The following is a 25,313-nucleotide window of genomic DNA, read 5'->3' as shown; positions in this document are numbered from 1 at the left end:
GGATGTTTTTCCACATTACAAAACAAAACCTTCCCGGGGCTTTTCTGTTTTATATTCAGTTTATTGTCAGTAAATGCATAGAGTTGTTCACATATGGTAATTGCTTATGTTCATATATTTCTTCTTTTTAAAAACATTCCAGATGGGATACACTCCATTACATGTTGGCTGCCACTATGGAAACATAAAGATTGTTAATTTCCTTCTGCAACACTTTGCTAAAGTTAATGCCAAAACGAAGGTGAGGTTTTCTTTTCCCTTCACTTGGTTTATTTTTTTAAAAAAAAATCAAAACCCTCTCCTGAGAACACTGCAAACTCTTCTGTTTTTCCATCCTTGGCAGAATGGGTACACCCCTCTACACCAAGCTGCTCAGCAGGGACACACCCATATCATTAACGTCTTGCTCCAGAATGGCGCATCGCCCAATGAACTCACTGTGGTAAGGGACAAGAGAAAAACATATTGTGGGTGGCTTCTTTTCTAGCATGACAATGCTTTCCCGACGGTAAAAAGTGCTGTGCCACTACATCTCAACAATGGAAATGTAGAAGAATGTGGGGCGGGGGACAGTGGGAGAGCATGAATAAAACAGAACAGCCAGCCTGTTATCTCAGCTATGAGACATAGCCACCTTAGTGCTCTACTTTTCCTGAAACACCAACTACTTTAAAATGCATTCGTAAGAGAATATAATTAGGCTTGTCAGAATTCAATTTTTATTTCGACGGATAATATAGATGTTTATTTTTGAGCATTTTTTTTCTATTTTAACCAAGTTAAACTTTCACAGTTACAAGAAATTATGGGGGTGACAGCCATGAAAATTATTTAATGACAGTAAATATTGAGATTCAAAATGTTTAAGCTTTATAACCATTAAAATACAAATTGTCAACATCACATGTCAAAATATACGAAGTAAATATCCTGAAACTGAAGTCTAAGAAGTATTTTTCTTATTTTGCCTCTCTTTAAATTTCATTATTATTGATGGAATTTTTTTTTCATCTGTTTGGGTCTGTGTGGTGAAATTGACGTTTTCCAACATTTAATGATAAAAATTTAATCCTTCTATTGTACTGGTTATTTCTCTCCTTGCCATTTATGTAAACAGTTAAATGCCTAACGTTACATGTCCTGCTGCTGGAACTTTTTATTGCATTGACTTATAAACATTTTCTTTGAACTCTGAAGTAAATTTTTACTGAACTTATTACTTGTTCTTATAGCTAAGCATTGTTAATGCATATCCATTTTTATTAATTTTTCAATTCTCAGAATGGGAACACTGCCCTGGCCATTGCTAAACGACTTGGCTACATTTCAGTTGTTGACACATTGAAGATCGTGACAGAAGAGACCATGACTACAATTGTAAGTATAGTATATTTCAATAATGAAATTATTATAACTTTCTTAATCTACAAAGTTATACAAACATGGTATTTAGCTTTGTTGATAGATACCTGCTGAGATTGCAATCTGATTGTTAAAGTGGCCATACATACTGTTAGTAATATAACATCCGTATGCAGTCAAATATAAAAAAAAATCATATTTACAGCAAATTTATTTAAAAAGTGCTAAAATTCAGGTAATAAATATCACCAAAATGTATTGCAAAAACCTTACTGAAATTGATTTTTATACACAGTATAAATAAATTGATATTTATACACAGTATAAATAACCAGGGTCCCAATCCTTCAACTAGATCTGCATGGGCACAGTGTCCTGCATGTGGCGATCTAATTGCAAGCTTGGGGCCTCAGTGCAGTAACTTTCCTCATATGGTTTTGTAAACAAGCAGAAACCAACATCGATCTCCTCTCTTCTTAAGAGACCCAGTTCTGAATGCCTGCAGTGGTTCACTCAGTGCTCTCTCACCCACCAGTACCTTCAAGTAGTAGCGCACAAAATATACTGTTGTAGGGGCTTGCAAATGTCATGATTTAGTTTAAAAGCAGTTCTTCCAAACTGACAAAATTGGATGGAACACCACTAGAAGGGTTTGTACTGTAATTGTGGGATGCTTCTTGAAGGCAATTAAAAGATTAAGTCCCAGTGTTATCTGTTAGTGTTAAAAGTACACCATCAACTTAAATATGTCATTTCTGTTTGAAAGCATCTTACTGTTGTTTCAGGTAACAGTGCCAGTGACCATAACTGAAAAAGATTAGAGTGAAACATTACTGCTCAATTGTTTTCAGCTCAATTACATTTGACAGTACTTCATCTTTAATCGGGCTCTCTGTTTCTCTTTTAATCAGTTAGTTAGTTTCTCCTGTTGTTTGTGTGCGTCTTTCATACAGCAACGGGGAGAGAGACAAACGTTTTTAATAAGAGGAAAGTTTGATTGAAAAAGAATAAAAATTGGCAAGGGATTCAGAGGCAGGCATAGTGCTTAAAAATGACATTGAGCTCATTTTTTGAAACTGACTACATTTCAGATTGATGGTGTCCCTTTGAAAAGAAGACATCTAGGCCCTCGTCCTGCAAACATACATCAGCATAACTTTACTCATGTCAGTATTCCTACTGAAGTAAAAGGGTATAGTCACACGGGTGAAGTTACACACATAGACAAGTGTTTGCAGACTCAAAGTCCTGCCATATTAATTTTATAATGAACCACAAAATGTTTGAAATAGATACTTAAGGCTCACTTTATGAACAAGCCCAGTGCTTCCATTGCCTGATTTATTATCATATACTACATTCTCTCTCAAGCAAGCCATTTCAGATTAAGCCAGTTTGAATACCTTTGAATTTAGAAACACTTTTGACTCAGCAACAGGTGATCACTTGTTTGACAACTTTAATCCAGTTAAATTTACAACTTTCCAGATTTAGCACTGACTACAAATAGTTGTTAAATTCATGTTGTAAATTAAGGGAAGCTGGAATTTACTGATGTCTAAGGAACATTTTTAAAATGCTTACGCACGCCAGCCTCAAAAGGAGGAGATATCTAAATTTGGCAGTATAAGTAAGGTGAACCCATTAGAAATAACTCTAATGCCTCAAATATATTTTGTCTGACAGGAAACCTGTTTTTCACCTTTGCTGGTGACCAGTTCCTAGACCCAGACCTTATAATTTAGAGTGTATGTACATAACTCCTTGCACGGTATCCATATATGTGTTTTGCAATAATAGTGATGACCAGTGTGACACCGGCACTTGTTTGAGAGCTCACATGACATTCTTTGGTGAGCTTGAATGCATGCACCAGACACAGGAGATTCCTGTACCCTGTATACACTCCCTCTTTGCCCCTTGCCAGTTGGCACTAAGAGGTTCCTGGATCACAGGTATGTTCTCCCAATATTGCTCACTGCTTAATGACAAAATCATCACAATATTAATAGTGTGATGACAATATCTTACGACAGTGGTCACCAACCCGTTAATCGTGATCTCCGGTGGTGTAGTGGGGCTGCCACTAAGGCAGGCTCCCTGACGGCTGCAGCCCCACACTGCTCCCGGAAGCAGCCAGCATGCTCCCATGACCCTGGGGGGTAGGGGTCTCCGTGTGCTGTTCCTGCCTGCAAGCACCACTCCCACAGCTCCCATTGGCTGGGAACAGGAAACCGTGGCCAATTGGAGCTTTGGAGGTGATGCCTGCAGAGAGGGTTAGCGTGCAGAGCCATGTGCCCCCCATCCCAGGAGCTGCAGAGGCGCAGTGGCCCCTTCCGGGAGCAGTGTGGGGCCTGGGCAGGCAGGGAGCCTGCCTTAGCCTCGCTGCACTTCCGTCCATGAGCCGCCCACAGTAAGTGCCGCCACACCCCAACCCCCAGCCCTGAGCCCCCTCTCGGAGCCAGCACCCCATACCCCCTCCTGCACCATAAGTCCCTGCCCCTGCCCCAGTCCTGACCTCCCTCCCAGAGCCTGCACCCCAACACTCTGCCCCAGCCCTGAGCCCCCTCCCAGAGCCAGCACCCTGAACCCTCTCCTGCACCCCAACACTCTGCCCCAGCCCAGAGCCCCCTCCTGCACCCAAACACACTCCCAGAGCTTGCACCCCTCACCCCCTCCTACACCCTAACCCTGCCCCAGGCTCAGCCCAGAGCCTCCTCCTACACTGCGAACCCCTTGGCCCCAGCCCAGAGCCTATACCCCCTCCCAAACCCCAACCCTCTGCCCCAACCCGTGAAAGTGAGTGAGGGTGCGGGAGAGCGAGCAACGGGGGGCGGGGGGTGGAGTGAGCAGGGTGGGGCTTTGGGGAAGGGATGGGGTAGATCCTGGGTTGCTCTTAAATTCAAAAAGTGATCATGGGCATGAGAAGGTTGGAGGCCACTGTCTTACGATGTGACTGACCCTTGTTAACCAATCTTCTCTTATTGTCTTTGACTATGGATCCGTACCTACATAAATTGATATTGTTGGGATGATAAACACCAACGTTCATTTGTACCTCCTACTTTTGACTTATTTCAGAGTAGCAGCCGTGTTAGTCTGTATTCGCAAAAAGAAAAGGAGTACTTGTGGCACCTTAGAGACTAACCAATTTATTTGAGCATAAGCTTTTGTGAGCTACAGCTCACTTCATCGGATGCATACTGTGGACTAGATTTCCACTCCATACGGCTAAATGCAATGCCTTGCGTAATGACAGGTTTCAGAGTAACAGCCGTGTTAGTCTGTATTCGCAAAAAGAAAAGGAATATTTTTGACTTAGTAAAGGAAGTGGATAATCGTTCCCATATTTTTTTCTTTTTCAACTGATGACTGCTGTACAAAGTTATCAAAAGAAGCGATACTGAGACATCTTGTGCGGATATTTGTTGAAACACAAACAGCACAAGGTGTTATGAATGATCACATAAATCCTCTTGGTAGCTACAAAGGGTCAGATCGTGAGATAACGATCTGCCTTGGTAAGGGGGTGTGTGTAGTTGCACTGTCCCTGGAGCCCAGAAGGGAGATTGTGACTCTGCTTATCCAGAGAGTGAGTAAACTGCTCTGGGTACTTACCTGGCACAGTTATGCCACCCAGCATGTGGAGAGATGGAGCCAAAGCTTAGCCCAGTCCCCACTCTGTTCTGCCTACTCCCACCTATCCCTCTCACAGAGAGGAGAATGTAGTGGCTTGTGCAGATCGCGCCCATGCTGCTATTCATGTCATGGGGAGCCAGTAAGCCACCATGCTAGCTGGGCACAATCTGCACCACAGAAAAACCATTTAAAGCAAGTGAATGCTGGTTCGAAAAAGCTGGCTAATTTCTTTCGTGAATTTTTTTTTCTAAAACTACTATTTAAAGCAAAACAAAATAGGAAAGAAACATCCTCCTTGTTTTTTGAGCACACTGCAGACAGAAAACTGTTAATATTCACCTCTCACAACTGTGGTGTCATCAGCTTCCTTGTGAGTGGCCTGTTATCAAGGCAGTTGGTTGATATATAGAAGACATTCAGGATCAAAAGCTGGCTTTTATCTTTGTTACTTCATGTGCGCTTTCCCTCTTGTCACTTCCATAGCTGTGTTCTATAATTCATTAGCTTATATAAAACCTATATTGCTCTGTCTTAAAATGTGCTAACAAGATAAACTTCAAAATAAAAAAATATAGTTAGATATGCTGGATAATAAGCACCAATCACCACTGCTTCTCTATCTTTTTAGCACCTCTCTTCATACCTTCTCTAAAAGTTACTTATCTCTAGGGAGATTCTAAAATATTTTTCTACAACAGGAATAAGGTTTATTGAACAGCTGACATCATAACAAAGAGTTGTAGGAGAGCAGCATAAACAAAAACTTGTTATCTCAAGCTCAGGCTTGTAGAGATCTAGATAATTGTAGGACAAGGATATTTACTGTTGCACACTGAGAACTCCAAATATAGGAGGCTCATTCGTAGACTGTACAACTAATGAACTAGTTGGGTTCATGTCACATAGGTAGGAAGATATATTATTTAATATGTGCTATAAGTAGAGAAAAGTTGCATTACATCAAATTGTGAATTAGATTACAAGAAATGTACGGTACAAAAAGGACTTCACAGCCCAAAATGCCTTTTAGTTTAGACACAGCTCTAGTCACAGAAACCCAGAAAACAGTTTTTATTAAAATCAAGATGTTGGTAATCAGTCACCAACAACATTGTGTGGTGCATTGTAGACTCTTGGCACTTTGAGATAGAATCTGAATTACTGAGGGCATTAGATTCTCCTGTCACGTAGTCATCTAATTTAAAGATCTTTTGAGGATATTCGGCCAAATCTATCCCAGCTGTAATTCCATTTAAGGTGGTACAAAGGGTGAATATGGGTTAGTGTATTGTGATTTTTTTTACCCATACTGTAATAAAACTCTAATAATAACTGAATAAATTATGTATATGATCTTTGATCCATACAATTCAGTCTGTAATAGACATGGCTGAGGCAAAATCTTTGAACATGCATTGACAGAACCTTCTAAAGCTGGTAGTTTAACCTTAAATAATTCCCACAGAACAAAATGAGTGTAAGGTCTTTAATAAGTTCTAAGCTACTTTGCTCATGAAGGAATGCTTCCATTATATCAAATGAGGACAAGAGCCAGAGAGACATAAACTTGCCACAGAATTATTTATGAAGCTAGACAAAAATAAAGTATATAAAGGTAAATGAAGAATGACAAGCTTAAAAGTTTGGATCAAAGACCACAACCAGAATCTTTTCAGTCATTTTTCCTCCTAAAACTTTGTTAATCGTTTGTGAACTTTGTGTCTGATGACTGGGAAATAACAGTGGTAGAATAAGTGGAAACACAAATGTGAGCATATCTTTGAATTTCGCTCAGCATTCTGGCTTGGATACAGCTATACCAAACCTGTACAGATTTTTCTGTAGGATCCAAAACATCATTCGTGCTTGACTGCTCTCTTACTTCAAAGTTTGTGGTTCCGGTAGGGTTTCAATATCCCCTTTTTTATTAAACCAGCAGGTCAGCTCTGAGCTATCTTGTCATATATAGCTACTTTAAATGAAGATTTCAGGCATGCAAACTCAGCTTTCCCCAAATCTAAGTCTTCTTATACTGCTCCCTGAACCTGAATGAGAATAAATGATAGAAGTAAAAATCAGCCATCTGAATGCATTCTGTGCAAAATTTTCTGATGAATATCATAGATTACCATAATATTATTACAGTTGTCACTATGGAAAATATAGGCAGTTCAAGATGAGGTATGTATTTAAAAATATTGCAGAGAAAATTAGCTCCAAAATCACAAAATAGTCCGATGCAGGAAGCAGGAAACTTCACACAGCAGAAAAGGACTTAATAGGTTAGGGCTAGATTGTGTTACTCTTGCTCCCATTAAAGTCAATGGGACTGTAGAAAGAGTAAGGTACTACTTTAGGCTCCTATTTTTACAAACATCTTGGCCTTAAATTCTTTCACTGTACTTGTTTCTTTTATGTGATATGATCATTTTTTGGATCCTCAGAGCATTCTATCTGCTGTATGAACTTGAATATAGTTAAATATATTGATATAATATTAGGTAGTTTTATTATTTGAATGTACTGTATTTCATAATTATATGCAGCTACATGTTGAAACTGCAGAAAATAAAATAAAGGCTTATTCTGCTAATTTCAGATCATAAATGTGGCCTGTCATGTATTTTAACTTATAAATGTGACAATAAATTATTGTTTTTCTGATGAAAATGTCTGAACTTTGAAATGATCTTATTATGTTTAACAGACTGTCACAGAAAAGCATAAAATGAATGTACCAGAAACTATGAATGAAGTTCTTGACATGTCTGATGATGAAGGTATGCAAAAAGGGAAATTTTTATTTACTTTTAAAATTCTATTTGTTGTATCATAGATTGTTTGTTAAATTCTTCACCCCGCCCCATTGGATAATCGTTGTTGCAAAAAAAAAATTATTAGTTATGACATTATATTATTTTGTTGACATATCAGTGCTCTACATATTTACTTATATTGTTTACTTAAATCATGCAGTACGTAAAGCCTACACCCCTGAAATTCTCAGTGATGGTGAATATATGTCAGATGTTGAAGAAGGTATTTGTGCATTTTTGTATTGCGGTGATATTTAACTTCAACATTTTCATTTTATTTTCTAACTTTAGAAATAATCTCTTTTTTTCACTAACTTTTCTTATTACCCTACTAGCAAGAATCAGTACGTTAGACCAGAGTACTTCAGAAAATTGTTTGAGTTACTGCTAACATGCTAATTTTGCCCAGATCTTTTGCTTCACTATTTTAAAATCAAATTGCCAATAATTTTCTGGAATATTCTTTCTGCTGCTGCTGCTTCATAAATAGAGTTGGTTTAGTATTTTATTTTAAAAACTAAACATTTGCCCAAGAGATAAATATACACATTCTTGGGAAGAAACAGCTGACAACAGGAGATAACTTCTGAAAGGATCAGGTATAAATTTTACATTTCTAGTGTCTACCCTCCACAAAAGTGAATTATGGGATTATTCATTTGATACTGAAGACATACCCTGGTAAAATGAGATTTCAGAGTATAAAATCCCAATCATCATTTAGTGTAATGTCGCATAACTGCAAGTTACATTTGCACTGAATAAGACACTATATTGTACTTAAAAGAAGATGACTCCCATTTTGGTAGGACCACAACAAATTCAGTAATTGGGAATGGTGGGCATTACTGGATATGAGTCAACAGTGTGCCCTTGTTGCCAAGAAGGTCAGTGGCCTTTTGGGATGTATAAGTAGGGGCATTGCTAGCAGATAGAGGGACGTGATCGTTCCCCTCTATTCAACATTGGTGAAGCCTCATCTGGAGTAATGTGTCCAGTTTTGGGCCCCACACTATAAGAAGGATGTGAAAAAACTGGAAAATGGAGGGCAACAAAAATGATTAGGGGACTTATGAGGAGAGGCTGAGGTTAACTGGAATTGTTTCGTCTGTGGAAGAGAAGAATGAGGGGGGATTTGGTAGCTGCTTTCAACTACCTGAAAGGGGGTTCCAAAGAGGATGGCTCTAGACTGTTCTCAGTGGTAGCAGATGACAGAATGAGGCGTAATGGTCTCAAGTTGCAGTGGGGGAGGTTTAGGTTGGATATTAGGAAAAACTTTTTCACTGGGAGGATGCTGAAGCACTGGAATGCGTTACCTAGGGAGGTGGTGGAATCTCCTTCCTTTGAAGTTTTTAAGGTCAGGCTTGACAAAGCCCTGGCTGGGATGATTTAGTTGGGGATTGGTCCTGCTTTGAGCAGGGGATTGGACTAGGTGACCTCCTGAGGTCCCTTCCAACTCTGATATTCTATGATTCTATGACTGCCGATACAGTGCTAGACTCAGACACAGAGCTGTGCCACCCCAAGAAGAGCCCTGAGAAGGTACTGTGGCTCAGAGAGGGCCTAATTAATCAGACTTTCTGTAGTGAACTCTATAGGGGCTGCAATAGAGCCCATTGGTCTTCAACACCATCTGGGAATTTTGAGCCACTGAACCATCCCAGTGGTTTGTGGTCCCAATCACCCCCTCTATGCTGGCCTGTTCATGGCTAGCACAGAGACATCCTCCACAGTACCCAGATTATTTTCTAGGGGGTTAATAGAATGCAACCAGGAGGGACCGAAACAATGCCATTCCTGAAAGTCTGTTGTTGATGGGGTTTTTCTGTTTGTTTTTAAATGTTCCAAACTGAAGGAAGCTGTCTAGCTCCATGAGCCATATAGTTTTACAGCTGGGTAAAGTTTCAGGAGTTTGATTATTCACACTTGTGTGAAGCCAGATCTTTGGATAGAAATAAGAATATTTTCCTCTGTTCAGAAGCCCACCTGGAGGCTTCTTCACCTGCTTTCTTCCTCCATCTGTACAGCCACGGAGGTTAATAGGTGCAGAGAGCCTTGCTCTTCGTGCTTGGATGAATTTCTCCATAAAGCTGAAGATACCATAGCACCACACAGAGACCATAATCAAAAAATCAAAGAGAGATTCTGCAATTATGAAGAAAGAAATGACAGTATTTTGTACGCTACCCATTCTATTCCTATTAGCTTGCATGATAGCTGTAACTTCTCCCAGTGTAGTAGTAGCTGCTATAGCAGTGGTCTCAGTTTTCCTCTCAAACTCTTTATTTAGACTTCCCTGATTCCGTGCTTTGTGAAATGTTTATTTTTACTTTCTTTTATAGTATTTTAAACTTTAGAAAATAAGGCCATTTTAGCCAGTCACTATGTTGAAATAATGTTTAATTTATGTGCTGAATCTCTTCTTTTAAAATTTCCACCAAGATGTTCCCATTATTATATAACTCCAACTGGATAACAATGTTGTTTTCCATTTGTGGTTAAAAATAAAAGTTTTAGACTATCATTTATATTTGTACTCTTCACATTCAAGTGCAAAATTATTGTAGCTTACCTGAACATCATTATTACTCAAGAAAGAAATAATATTTTGTTATATTACAGTGCTAGAATTAAGACTGATGCAGTATTTGAGAAATGTTCAAATATGAAATGATAATCTCAGAATTTGACTGAAAATGTTGCTTTTATTAATGTGTTGCAGCATATGCAAAGACGATGCAAAGTTCAAACAGACTCACAGTAATAGTCTTGAGGTCTGTGGCAAGCTGAAGAGTTTACTAACAATTATTTTTAAAAGGCCAATTTAAAAATATAAATAGATTATGAAACAATTTAGATAGAGGAAGCAATCATAGGCAGGAGTTGTAGACCAAGCTGGATGAGCAAGCATCTTAGAGAGGTAATTAAGAAAAAGCAGAAAGCATATAGGGAGTGGAAGAAGGGAGGGATCAGTAAGGAAAGCTACCTTATTGAGGTCAGAATATGTAGGGATAAAGTGAGACAGGCTAAAAGTCAAGTAGAGTTGGACCTTGCAAAGGGAATTAAAACCAATAGTAAAAGGTTCTATAGTCATATAAATAGGAAGAAAACAAAGAAAGAAGAAGTGGGACCGCTAAAAACTGAGGATGGAGTGGAGGTCAAGGATAATCTAGGCATGGCCCAATATCTAAACAAATACTTTGCCTCAGTCTTTAATAAGACTAAAGAGGATCTTAGGGATAATGGTAGCATGATAAATGGGAATGAGGATATGGAGGTAGACATCACCATATCTGAGGTAGAAGCGAAACTCAAACAGCTTAATGGGGCTAAATCGGGGGGCCCAGATAATCTTCATCCAAGAATATTAAAAGAATTGGCACAAGAAATTGCAAGCCCATTAGCAAGAATTTTTAATGAATCTGTAAATTCAGGGGTTGTACCATATGATTGGAGAATTGCTAACATAGTTCCTATTTTTAAGAAAGGGAAAAAAAGTGATCCAAGTAATTATAGGCCTGTTAGTTTGACATCTGTAGTATGCAAGGTCTTGGAAAAAATTTTGAAGGAGAAGGTAGTTAAGGACATTGAAGTCAATGGTAAATGGGACAAAATACAACATGGTTTTACAAAAGGTAGATCGTGCCAAACCAACCTGATTTCCTTCTTTGAGAGAGTAACAGATTTTTTAGATAAAGGAAACGCAGTGGATCTAATTTATTTAGATTTTAGTAAGGCGTTTGATACTGTGCCACATGGGGAATTATTAGTTAAATTGGATAAGATGGGCATCAATAGGAAAATTGAAAGGTGGATAGGGAATTGGTTAAAGGGGAGACTACAACGGGTCCTACTGAAAGGTGAACTGTCAAGTTGGAGGGAGGTTACCAGTGGAGTTCCTCAAGGATCAGTTTTGGGACCAATCTTATTTAATCTTTTTATTACTGACCTGGGCACAAAAAGTGGGAGTGTGCTAATAAAGTTTGCAGATGATACAAAGCTGGGAGGTATTGCTAATTTAGAGAAGGACAGGGATACCCTACAGGAGGATCTGGATGACCTTGTAAACTGGAGTAATAGGAATAGGATGAATTTTAATAGTGAGAAGTGTAAGGTCATGCATTTAGGGATTAATAACAAGAATTTTAGTTATAAGCTAGGGACGCATCAACTAGAAGTAACGGAGGAGGAAAAGGACCTTGGAGTATTGGTTGATCATAGGTTGACTATGAGCTGCCAATGTGATATGGCTGTGAAAAAAGCTAATGTCGTCTTGGGATGCATCAGGAGAGGTATTTCCAGTAGGGATAAGGAGGTTTTAGTACCGTTATATAAGGCACTGGTGAGACCTCACCTGGAATACTGTGTGCAGTTCTGGTCTCCCATGTTTAAGAAGGATGAATTCAAACTGGAACAGGTACAGAGAAGGGCTACTAGGATGATCCGAGGAATGGAAAACTTGTCTTATGAAAGGAGACTCAGGGAGCTTGGCTTGTTTAGCCTAACTAAAAGAAGGTTGAGGGGAGATATGATTGCTCTCTATAAATATATCAGAGGGATAAATACCAGAGAGGGAGAGGAATTATTTAAACTCAGTACCAATGTGGACACAAGAACAAATGGATATAAACTGGCCACTAGGAAATTTAGATTAGAAATTAGACGAAGGTTTCTAACCATCAGAGGAGTGAAGTTTTGGAATAGCCTTCCGAGGGAAGTAGTGGGGGCAAAAGATCTATCTTGCTTTAAGATTAAACTCGATAAGTTTATGGAGGAGATGGTATGATGGGATAACATGGTTTTGGTAATTAAATATTCATGGTAAATAGGCCCAATGGCCTGTGATGGGTTTTTAGATGGGGTAAGATCCAAGTTACCCGGGAAAGAATTTTCTGTAGTATCTGGCTGATGAATCTTGCCCATATGCTCAGGGTTTAGCTGATCGCCATATTTGGGGTCGGGAAGGAATTTTCCTCCAGGGCAGATTGGAAGGCCCTGGAGGTTTTTCGCCTTCCTCTGTAGCATGGGGCATGGGTCACTTGCTGGAGGATTCTCTGCTCCTTGAGGTCTTCAAACTACAATTTGAGGACTTCAATAGCACAGATATAGGTGTGAGGTCTTTTTTAGGAGTGGTGGGTGAAGTTCTGTGGCCTGCATTGTGCAGGAGGTCAGACTAGATGATCATAATGGTCCCTTCTGACCTAAATATCTATGAATCTATGAATCTATGAATCAATCAGTTTGGTATATAATGAACCCAAGACATATAGTTGTCAGACCTTATCTCTGTGAATAGGATTTCAGATTAATAAATAGATATTTTATTAACCCATGATGATGCATTCAAAGGTGCAGTGTGTGTGTGTGTGTGAGAAAGAGAGAGAGATCTTTTTTTCTTTTAGATTGCCAACTCCTCAGGAGAGGAGCTGTTTTTATTTTGTGTCTTGTTCAGCATCAAGCACACCTTTGGTGGTTAACAAATAAATAATAATAATAAATTATGGGTTTTGATGCCCTCCCCCCATAAATCTTCAGTGCTGGCCAAGGATGTAGATGCAAAAAACCCATTTAAAATCATGAGAATCAATACATTCAGGGTAACAAAGACTAACTGCTACAAAGAACCTGGAATGGCTAGGTAAATAATGGCTATTGTAAATAGTCTAGTGCCACAGTTGAGAAGTGCACTAGCCTCACCTCCAGGGAGCTGGTTTCAAACTGAATAAATTAAAGCAGAGAGTGGCACAACTAATACTGCAGATCCATACAATCCCTAACTTAATTAAAGTTTGGATCATGAACCAAGATGCAGCTCAGACCCATATCTAGTTACAGGTGACAATGAGTTTTGGAATCTCTTACTCCTAAACCATAAGGTGCAAATACCCACATGCAACACCCATCCTCCTAACTGGTAGTCTCCACATTAGAGAGACAAAAGACTTGGATACACTAGGCATGTCTTATGGGGGCAGGACTAAAGGGCATTGACAAATGTGTGGGGAAACTGTCACTTTGTTTGCCCAAATTATGTCTTGTTTCCAATAAATGAATATTTACATGGCAGACGTGTAATTGATTTTCTCCACTGAGGGCGGATTGGTTTAGGAGCAACCCAGATCACAAAGAAGATTCTCGCTCTTCTTTTTCTCCTTCCAAAGCTGGAAATGTTCCAAACCTGAGTCATACATGCTTACTTTAGAAACTGTACCCAACATGGATTAAATGCTTGGAAGCAGCTAAGGTACAAAAAAAGAAGCCACCATAGTCATCGACACCAGGGTACGTCTTAATGGAAAAATTAACACTGAACTGCTTCCTCAGATGATAAGTAATTTACTTAAATGTAGGGAGATTCTATTCCATGTGCAAACTCAACTTTAATGATACTTTTAAAGAAATTCCAGATACTGTACAAGTGAAACCTGAACGTATAAGAGCTAGATTTTTCCCTGAGTGCTATTGTTTGCTTCTGTGAAGGCTTTCTGTTATGTCCATATGTAGGCTTGTGTTTCAAGCTCCATGAAGTTGCTTGGAGAACTAGGTTAGGATCCTGTAGCTAGTAGAGGTCAGGATGGACTTGACTCAAATTCCCAGGCAGTCATTGATGTTGAAGGACAAACTATTGTCTGCCTTAGGGCTCTAGGTAACTCCTGCCTGAGCAGCCACATCCAACAGATTGAATGCATCCTGCATGGCACATGCCAGGATTTTAACCTTGTGGAGTAAACTAGAAGCCCTGCTGCTGCTGACATATCAAGGCTAATTGACAACAGGCAATTAAAGTTGATGCAAGGGAAGGTGAGCTAAAGCTGTAGCAGGGAGAAGGGAGCAAGTGGAGGGTATCCTGAGATGCAGTATCAGTACTTGCATGAAGCTCTTTCTTTATGCTGGCCCTTGGAGTTTCATTTTCTTTTTAGACTTGGGTAGGTGCAGACAAACTTTTCAATTTAAACAACAATTAAACTCCCAAAAAGCTGATCTAACCCATATGTTGAAGATTCCTATCTTGATGTAACTAGATGTCACACAGATCAGCCCATCATACACTACTGGACAGACACTCTTCTAGATCATCAGAGTATATTGTTGGGCCCCCGGGGAACATGGAAGGAACTGGAGGATAACAGGATGCAACGAGGAGAGACTAAATCATTGCCATTCCTGAAAGTCTTTTGTTGATGGGGTTTTTGTTTTTAAATATTGAGAACTGAAGGAATCTGTCTAGCTCCATATGCAATATAATTTTACAGCTGGGTAAAGTTTGAGGCGTTTGATATTCATATTTATTCATACTTGTGTGAAGCCAGGTCTTTGGACAGAAATTAGAATATGCTCCTCTGTGCAACAGGTTTGTCATCTGTCCTTTTTTCCTGTGGAGCTGGCTTGATTTTTATGGGAAAAATATATAACAAACTGGCTACTATCTGTAGTATCAAATGACCTCTAAATAATGTTTGTACCTATGTTTATCCAGGGATAATAAAGATGATATTTTCTTCCTTCATAAAACACAGTTTCAGTCTGTAGTGTAATTGGAAAGAAGAGATGAAGGATGCCAAGTTGTAACACAACACAGAGGGAGTCAGTCTTCAGACTGTTTTCCACTAGATACTTCATCTCTTAGTATTACTTCACCTAGCATAACTTTGTCTGAAAATGTATTTTATCCGCAGTATTTCTTCTGAGTTCATATTCCTTGCAAACACAGTATTCTTGTCATCTGAGCCAGAAAGGATTAGGTTTCAACATCTCAACTTCGTTTTATTATACACAGCCAGATTGTCTGAGTTTATTGCATCCATTTTACTTGAGTCTCCCACAGAATTAAAAGAAAGTGTGTCAAATTCTTTGGAATGACCATGTCCAACATGTAATATTTTTTTTATTCTACTGGATGTAAAAATGACTATACAGCCTGATGGAAGTATTCTATCAAGGTAATCCAGCTCACAATTAGATTAGCAATGATACAGGATAATCTCTGAAGTATAGTTTCTGCAGCTCAGCCAGAAGAGCCATTTCAACATTCCCAGCTGTAAATCTCCTTGCCACTAACACACAGCTCCTGCAAATGGTGTCTTGAATCTCGACATTCTTGTCCATCTGTTGAAGTGGCAGGATGCCTTCTCTTCACTTCTTTTCTGAAGGGGATATATACTGACAATGGTAGGCTTAGCTGGCCGATCTGGCAAACATAATGCCTTCTGCAGGAAGTCCTTTCTCTGTGCCAGTACTACTACATATCTGCTTACAGTGTATCATACCCATTCATGTTTAGATACATTGAACTCTGAAACAATGCCTTTATTCTGGTTCCATTTTCCCAACTTCCTTTTCTAGTTGTCATTCTTGTTTGCTGCGTGACCTGTCCACCTTGTCTTCTTGAAGTTTATCAAATGCACCTATCAAATTAGTATCTAAGAGTAATACTTTTCCTTCAGGGATTACAACATCCAGAAAAGCACAAGGAGAAGGTGAGGTCTTGTCCCATGTTTCCTGCACACTGGTTTGTGAAGTGGAACTGTCACTCCAGTGGGGAGCAATGCGTGTTATCCTTAAGCGTGGGGTACATGCACATCCCCTGGGTGCACAAGGCAACCTGGGAGAGATTGTGCTTTCTGAGGTAGAGTTTATTCCTAATGCTTCTGAACGAGTAATACAGCTCCATACTGCCCCTATCCATGGCTTTGTGCAAATCACTGTCCAACTCTAATGATGTAACTCTGTATTTCCCAAGCACAAAATGTTTGTATCAATTATTAGTCCTCAGGGAAAAGTTTCCAAGTCTAAAGTACAAGATTTGGACCAAAGGCTCTCTTCTCTAATTCCTGGGGAAAGTAAACCTTTAGTGATATGAACTGTTTTTTCTCCATTATGGTTTGTGTGGTTACAGTGTAACTGTCTCTTTTTTGTATATTTTTATAAGTGTAAAGCTCTTTTTGTAGTTTAAACACAAATTAGAATGGACAGAGGTTATAGACTATTTCATGTCCCTGGCCCCGGATGTAGGTCAACTGTATTCCTGATCCCTCTGCTCCAGTAGCCTACCATAAGCCTGAATTCCTGGTTGATTTTCCTCAAACATATCTCAAAAGTAATGTCTAGTAGAACCTGAAACAAGGTATTTACATAAATGGGTATGTATTTAAGAATTTAAACAGAGATCGTATAGATCCACATGGGAAGATCTTACAACATAATGCAATGATAGGAGAATATTGCTACTTTTCCCATTACATCTAGTAGAGAAAAAATATACTAGAGAAAGGAAAGTAATTTTTATTTAGGATACAGCTTGAAGCCATGAAAATAGTCATCCCATTGTTGTTAATCTGGCTCATTGGATTTACCTAGGCTCAGATTTGTTTGCACCTGTTGCATCTTTTCATTGGCAAAGATTTTTACTTCATCAGGGGATCGAAGTTTGTCTTCCAAATAATATTCTGCATCACAGGATGGTATGGTAAAGAAGATTTAATGTCCAGTACCTGCTGTTGAAGTTTGACCTAGCAAATGTTTGTTTTATAATCAGAGTTGGGAAATAGTCTTGGCATATTCCCACACGACTTCCTTTAGATCAGGAATTTGTCGGAGCTTCTGACCACCTTCAAAATCATACGCCTTATTGGTAGATTCTCCAGTGATGACAAGTGTCTTGGATGGCGGCAGATTTTTCCTGAAACGGCACTGATGATTCTGAAGATCCTAGGAATGAAATGAGCCTATTTGTTTGCTTTGTGGTGCTGGGTTTTTACTGTATAATGTGACCAGGCTACGATCTAGAATCTTTGTATGTGAGTTGCAGATTTTGGATTTTGGCTTTTTTTCTACAAATAATCAATTTTATAATTATAGACCTTCCTAATAACAAAGCAGAAGTAAAGCTCTGCTTATAAACTAGAGAGGAATAAGGGTAGGGTGACCAGTTGTCCTGTTTTTAAAGGGACAGTCCTGTATGTAAACCCTCCTGTAGGTGTCACGACTTTTTGTTAAAACCAGGCAAATTGTCCCATATTTTCTGTCTCTTCTCCTCCCCCCAGTACTGGTGGGTCCTGCTGCTGGCCGGATCCCTGTCCACCAGCGGTGAATGGGGGGCTGATGATGGGATGGGGGTGCAAGGCTGGGGCCATCCACTCCCCCTGCCGGTCTGTCAGCACAGATCCTGCTGCATGCCAGCTCTCAGCCAGGAGGGCCCTGTCCTGTTTCTGGCCGGTGCTGGGTGCACACTGTGAGCTGCGGTAGCTGGTATGTGTGCGCAGGCGCCAGGTGGCAGCTGGTTATGTGTCACCTCTGTGGCCCACCCCTCCGCCCTTTACAAGCTCCCCCTCTCGCTGTCCTCTCCCTGCTTTGCCCCTTCGCCATTCCCCACCCTGCTGCTCCTCCATATCCCCTTGGTGGGGAGCGACACGCTCCCAGCGCTGTGTGGAGAACCAGCCCCTGGTCGGAGCACTCAGCTCACCAACAGCCTGGCTAACAGGCTCCTTCCTCTCCCTCTACCTCTGGCTGGGCCGCTTCCCTGGGAAAGCCCAAGACCCTCCAGCCCAGAGCACTGGCCAGGAGGAGCCAAGCCCTGCATGTGCCAAACCCCTGCACAGCACTGGCATGGGGAAGCCTCTCCACCCCTCAGCTAAATCAGCTAAGCCCTGGAGTGGCGGCTGGGGCAGGGCTGCTCCATCCCCTAGGCTCCTTTCCCTGCTGAGCCACCTCTCTGGCCTGGTTTGCTGAAGCCCCGGCAGTCAGGTTCCCTGGGCCCTGGCCCACAGTGTATCCTTAGAGCTTAACCCCTTCCTGCCCGTGCTGTAGCCGGGGGACAGGAGGCAACTGGGTTTTGTTGGTGGCCTGCAGCAGCTTAGAGGTGTTAGTTGCCATTCAACGCTGTATGGGCAGGAAGGGACAAGCAGCTTCCAGCCACACCTGGGGCAGGGGGAGGAAGAGATGAGCTCTGCAAAGACATGGGCCAGGTCAGAGCTCCAAGGCAACCCCTTCCGCCCCTTCACCTCTGTCCTATCTGTTTCCTGCTTAGCCCAGATCTGATCCCTCCCCCTCCTGCGGTTGGAGCAGCTCCCGTCCCTTCCTTCCCACACAGTGCTGAAAGGCTGCTGGCCACATTCTGGTGTGAACCCTGGCAGAAATCTGGGGAGGGGGCGTGTGACCCTGTGTGTATTTCAGTTTTCTCTCTCATCATTCTCAGTTGAATCCTTCCAATAAGGAAATGGGGCCCTTGAATTTGGGAAGAATTCAGATCTGGATCCAAACTTTGTGGCTATCCCTATCTATCTCTATAGTGGGGTTGAACCAAACTATGGGTTCCAAACGCCCCATCAGTGTCGGAAAGTTTAGTGTCTGATCTGGATCCCGATTCGAACTCCTTTCCTGGGGCCATCTGTCTTCTCAGTAAGCGAGCTTATACAGAAGCAGGTGGCCAGGGGAGACTTTGTACTGCTTGACAGTCCGGGTGGCTTTGCCAGACCTGAAAAGTTGAGCTGTGGCTGGGGAAGTGCTTGTAGCTATGTGGTTATACGCTGAGGATTAGCCACAACTGATGAAGCCCTTTGAAGGCTCTGTAACTAGCACTGCAAGGCATCGCGTTTTGATGGAAGAGTGGAGGCTTCGGGATCTAACCCTTCATGTTTGATTTTCGCCTGCAATGCGCCTGTCTCCTGCTCCGCCATTCTGCTGCCTGCAAGAATGCGGCTGCAGCCGGGGAGGCTCAGATCCCCTTCCTTCCCCCACTCACACACACATGTTGTCTCGCCCCCGCTCAGGCTGCTGCGCTGTGCTCCTCTGTGGCTGTGCTCCGGGTGTGCTCGCAGCGCAGAGAAAGGGATTAAAGCGCCCACACAGAGGCGTGTGGAGATCACCATGTTGCTCCCTCTCACACCGCTGCAGCCGCATTCCCTCTCACACCGCAAAGCAGCACAACACACAGTGCGGAATGGGTGGAGGGGAGAGACCGGGGGAGAATTTTCCAGCTGACCCAGAGATTCCACTCCCAGACACCCACCCGTCTCCTGTTTCCTGCGGCTCTCTCCTGGTGGCAGAATGACATTCCCCCTCCTTTCTCCCCACCCACCAGAGACGAGAGGTCTCTGTGTTGCAGGCAGCCCGGACCTCAGCCATCGCTGTCTACTTGTCTTTGTTGCTCCCTGAGCGGGGCTGAAAGATTGCACTGTAAGGTTCTGGTTAGCGCTGGAACCAGATTTTCCTCCAAGTCCTCGAGTCCGCTTCAGAGCTCCAAGGCAACCCCTTCCGCCCCTTCACCTCTGTCCTATCTGTTTCCTGCTTAGCCGAGATCTGAAAAATCACTGTCAGTTCAGTGGCACTCCCTGATCCAACCAACACTTTAGTGTCTGTACCCTTGTCTCTTTAGTGTAGGTAGCCCTGTGTCTGTAATGTCGCATTAATACTAATTCAGCCGGAATCTCCGGCCAACGGAGTACTCTGTGCCTAGCTCCGTTTTCCTTGATTTTGGGCAGCCCCAGTCAGTACTGAGTTACATGTTTAGCCTCTGAGCCTTCCCTTGGTGTCAAGTTACAGAAAAGCTACACCCTAGCAGTACCCCTATTTACATACAAATAACTCAAGTGCTTGCATTTATGTCGCCATTCAAGAGGCTTGCCAAAGAAGTTTTAATCCAATCAGAAGAAGCTTTAAAAGGATGTCTATAGACTGATTAAAAAGGATCTTAACCTCAAATAAGTTGTCATTATTTTTCACTTTGTTTCATATTTGCAAAGATTTTTTATTTGAGTTGAGAGGACAAAGATGCACATTTCTTAAAATACGTACGAAGAGATCAAGGTGTTAAGAAGATCTCAGTTGAGTGGAAAGTGAATATGACCCACAGGAATTAGTTTGCTTGTGCTGGTTTGGAGATTAACTCCTAATCACTTCTTAAAGACTAATAGGAATTCTTGGGAACATCAGGGAAAAAAATCTTATAGACCAGACTGGTGAAAATGGCTTTCCAAAACAGTAAGAGTTTTAAAGTTAAATTTAGTATTTAATGTTGTTGTTTTTTCAGAATTTCATGCTCTATGGTATATTACAAACATTTTAGCCTTTAAATTGTTACTTAAAATAATCTCTGTTGCTGCGTTGCAGTAGAAAGTTGATCTGTTTATTTTGTCGTTTGCAAAGCAGTAGCTGAAAGGGTATTTTTAGAATTGATTGGTAGTTTAAAAACAGAGCTCAGTCTGTGGTTTCCTGAGTTAAGTGAATGGAAAGTCTAAACGGTACTGAATGAAGAAATTGGAAAAATATAGCTGAGGTTTATGAATCAATCACCTTTGTGAATGCACCATCTGAACTCTTTTCTCTTTTGTGCAACTTTTGTGTACTCAAAAATGTGTTCAACAAGAAAAGGGTTAGAGTTTGAATTTATAAAGGTAATAAATTTAGCTACAGTGCTCTGTATTCTGTATTATAGAGGGGACAGTAAAGAAAATCCTAAAACCACAAGGGGCATATTTTAGACCTGCTCTGTCACTGCTGGAATGTAGTTTTCAGTATGATGTAATGGTGTTCAGATGTACTTAGTGAAAGCAAGTTAGTTTGTTAACCCTTTCTTACCGTACTGTGTTCTTCTTAAAGAGCAGCTTTTGTTACTTTCAGTTTTCCTTTTTGCTTTTCACAAATTTACTAGGTTTTTACTTCCCAATTAATATCTAAGCAGCTGTTAGTTCATATATACCTAGCATTGTTGAAATTAGCACAGTCATTGGGGTGAATTTTTAACTTCAGATTCATAGTAATTCAATAATATTTTAGAGATATGTTTTGCTCTAATCTATGCTAGTATTAGTCATGATGTCTCTCCCCCATCATATACAGTAATGAAAATTCTTGACAAATGATTTATTTTGTCTTAATAAAATAATCTTACTACTAGGAACCTCAGCATATATTAATATAAAAAGCATTGAGAAAAATCTTATACTAATTCAAGTTTGTAAAACGTTTGGGAGAAAATCAAAAGAAGAGGTGTGCCTGGCCTTCCATTCAGTGTCCAAACATGCTTCACTCTTCAATGTGAGTCTGCAAACAGATAATGACTAAAAACAGCTATTCAAGATTATAGAATGACCTGCCTTTCATTCAGCTTCATGTCTTTTTTTGTAAGGAAGGGGCAAAGACGTTAAATGGTGTTAAACCCATAGAGAGAGGCTTAGGTTGCAAGAACAATTGACTAACTTCATTCCTGGTATAACTCTTGAATCAGTGGAGTTATAGTGTCAAGAACTTTGGCCCCTTATACTAACCACTTGTATATAATTTTTTTTTAAACCTATGCAGATGGTAGATCATTGATGTTCTGCTATGGAAAAAAACCTCTGGGGATGTGATGTGATTGATTACTTGTTGGAAAGTAGTGGAAGGATATTATGAATTACTGAACACATGAACATTTATGTTACATGTAACTTCTGATTTCAGTTAGTTTTTATATTGGCAGGTGAGGATGCAATGACAGGCGATACAGACAAATATCTTGGGCCACAGGATCTAAAAGAGTTGGGAGATGATTCCCTGCCTGCTGAAGGATACATGGGCTTTAGTCTAGGAGCCCGCTCTGCCAGGTACTGTATTAGATGTTTTTAATTTTTATACTTCATCAAAAGTACAATCTATTTCAAATCCAGTGCATTTTTTCACACGTTACCAAAATAAATTTTAAATAAAAAATGGTGGTTGCATGTTTCAGCAGTCTGATAATCCCTTATGTTTAAAGTATACATTCATTGCTGTTTGGTTTTGTATTGTTAATTCATATTGGCTTCATCATGTGGCAATGATACAGAAAATTAATTGTTCATTTTTTCTGGTATCCACTCATGCTCCAGAAATATAAAAAGTACTTCTTTGCAAACAGCTGGTAACTTACATAGAGCATCTGTGTAAAAGCTAATACAGACCATCTAGCAAAACCAAGTTTCTTTCAGTCATTAGCACATGTTTATATATTCCCTACTGTGCCTGCTTTATCAGATGAATGTAAACACCATAGACTAAAACCGGGGAAAATGAATGATATTCATTTGGCTATATCAATACATATGTTTCTTTAAAGGTGCAAATTAAGAATCAGATAGAAACATTCAATATAAAAATATTCCAAAAACAAATTAATTTTTTACATTTTTATTGTTAACCCAAATCCATTACCCTATTTCATTTGCTAGGGAATAAACATATTTCTTGTAAAGGAAAATAGGTCAGTATTTCAAAACATATATTACAGAACGCTATTGATTTCTACTCTTGTGTTTCTAGCACAGATGTTTGGATTGTTGAAAATTTTTGCTAAAACTTATTGCATTGTACAATTGGCTTGAAACGAACAAAGCTGTACGCGCAGAGATTACTTCCACAGTTGTGGACTAGCAGGGTGTTTACTGATAGTTGAATTATTTTGAAGCTAATAATTAAACCTCACAAGCCAGAGCCCTGAGGACTTTTTCCTATAGTTTAATGATCTGTTGTAAAAAGTTATTTCATTGTCTAACAGTGAATGGCACCTCCCATAAGGTAAAGCTTGATGTTTATTTTTCACTCTTGTTTGTTGTGGCTGCATTAGATATCGAAGCATGCACTCACATGCTCTGTATTCTTTTGTTTTGCTTATAAGCCCCAGGTAATGTAATAAATGTTTATATTATAATACATCTAGAAGGGATCTTAAAGTACTCTTAAAAATAGCATATGTGTTAGAAGATAAGCAAAATTACTTTTAATGGAAAATCTAACAGTTTTATAGGGTTAAATAACATAGTTAATCTTAATTTTAAAATATAAGTTATATTATGGACAAAGCCCATCAATACGCTGTAGTTTCAGTATGTGGTAAATGTTTAAGTACATAGGTGAGGAATTTGGGGGTGAAGAGAATGCAGTAATGCACAAAATTCTGCTCAAAGATCTCCATGATAAATGTCAACTGTTACTCTGCTCTCCCCACCTGTGTAATTTCCATTCAGGTGAGTGGGAAAGCAGAATATCCAAGGTGAGATCTATCTTCTATATCTAAGAATGGAATTTTACCTCTTTTTTTTTTTTCTTCACTTGAGAGAATTCTAAGGCTTTCATACTTCTGATTTTAACAGCATCATTATTCTTTGTTTCTGTGTAACTCATTTTTACATCTGCATATGTGTATGTTATGCTCAGAGGAGACAAATATATAATGTCTTTTCATGTAATTTATTACATTTAGCAAAAAGCCCACTGTGACTTTATCCTATTATTGATTCTGAGTGTAACATTAAGAAAAAAATACATTAAATATGTCATCCAGCCATAGCATTTTGCTTTTTCCAGTCTGATTCCTCGCTTTCTATTTCTTCTGTTTCTTTTCCCCTATAAATTTCTTAAATAGTCCTAAAATCAGGTAAGAAGGCGTGACACTTTCATGACATTTCTCTGCTATTGCCATTGCTCATTTTCATTTTACTCAGCATTGTGAAGTGGCATGCCTTTTTGTGTTTAATATTAGAAAATATTCTTTTTTATGGTGACATAACAAATATGACATGATTTCGTTACACCCTTTATAATTTAAAAAGTTTAATTAATGTATGCTTATAATAATAAAGGTTCCAATTTTGATTCCATTAAAATTAGCAGGGTGCAGTATAATGAGAAATTTAATGAATATTTTGAGGAACTTAGAAAAGTTCTAGTAACAAGTACAAGGTGCATGTAATAAATTGTAGCGCTTTAAATTGAAAAAAAATTACTTGTTTAAAATCATATTCATCTTTCTAGATGCTGGTTTTTTGTTTGAATTTTTTTTAGTGACCTAGCAAGCATGTCTCAACTTGTAGCATGTTTTCTAACACATACTATATGTATCTTCCAGGGCTAAATATGCGCACACATTTATTTTCTTTAGTCACAGCATACTCAGATTTGTCATTCTTAATTTCCAAAGTGTTTAACATCCAAAAAAACACAAAAACTAATATATTTCCTCACTCTTTAATTGTGAACAAGGAACCTTTTTTACAAATTACTATTTTTTTTATTAGTAGAAAAATGAATAAATAGGGTTTTCATAATAAAGTTAAAAGTAGCTCAGCCCCAAAAAGCTGAGACAAACTCTGAAAATTGAACCTGATTCTGCAGTTTGATCAATGTGACAGAGCCAGCACATATGCAGAACCCCAGTGAGGTCAGGATCCACCCTCATGGAGTTAGTTGCAGGATCAGGGCCTAAAAGTGTTTTGGACATTTTTCAGAACTAGCATAAATATCTGAATATATTTTTCCATAGATTTAATCTCAATCCGAACAGAAAAGCAATAAGCAAGCATTCATTGGGACTATTGATTTTGAGTATGATAGAAAAGAAAATAACATTGTAAAAAGTTGAATATTCATTTTTTTTAATGTCTCATTTATTCTACTTCAGAGATTATGTATATTTTATCATCTTTTGCATTTCCCTGGAAGTTGCATGTATTAATTTTTTTTTGTTCATCCCATTGTCATCTA

The 25,313-nt window shown here is 39.6% G+C and overlaps 1 protein-coding gene across 11 annotated transcripts in view; it reads left to right on the top strand.

The window, feature by feature from the left end:
• The window catches only part of ANK3 (ankyrin 3), a 557,055-nt gene that overhangs the window by 448,479 nt on the left and 83,263 nt on the right, over positions 1-25,313 (top strand). For 9 of the 11 annotated variants that reach the window (XM_073353398.2, XM_073353395.2, XM_073353403.2 and 6 more), the window contains 6 exons: positions 143-241; positions 344-442; positions 1,282-1,377; positions 7,709-7,781; positions 7,978-8,040; positions 22,276-22,399. In XM_073353398.2, coding sequence (XP_073209499.2) covers positions 143-241; positions 344-442; positions 1,282-1,377; positions 7,709-7,781; positions 7,978-8,040; positions 22,276-22,399 — 554 coding nt within the window. Of the gene's footprint in view, positions 1-142; positions 242-343; positions 443-1,281; positions 1,378-7,708; positions 7,782-7,977; positions 8,041-20,578; positions 20,796-22,275; positions 22,400-25,313 lie in introns of those variants that run through there. The other 2 variants (XM_073353406.2, XM_073353402.2) reach the window with 2 other exon arrangements.

The sequence above is a fragment of the Lepidochelys kempii genome, chromosome 7 (genome assembly GCF_965140285.1).
Source record: "Lepidochelys kempii isolate rLepKem1 chromosome 7, rLepKem1.hap1, whole genome shotgun sequence".
Taxonomy (NCBI): Eukaryota; Metazoa; Chordata; order Testudines; family Cheloniidae; genus Lepidochelys; species Lepidochelys kempii.
The sequence above is the reverse complement of the archived record's forward strand: the minus strand, read 5'-3'. Positions and strand labels throughout refer to the sequence as shown.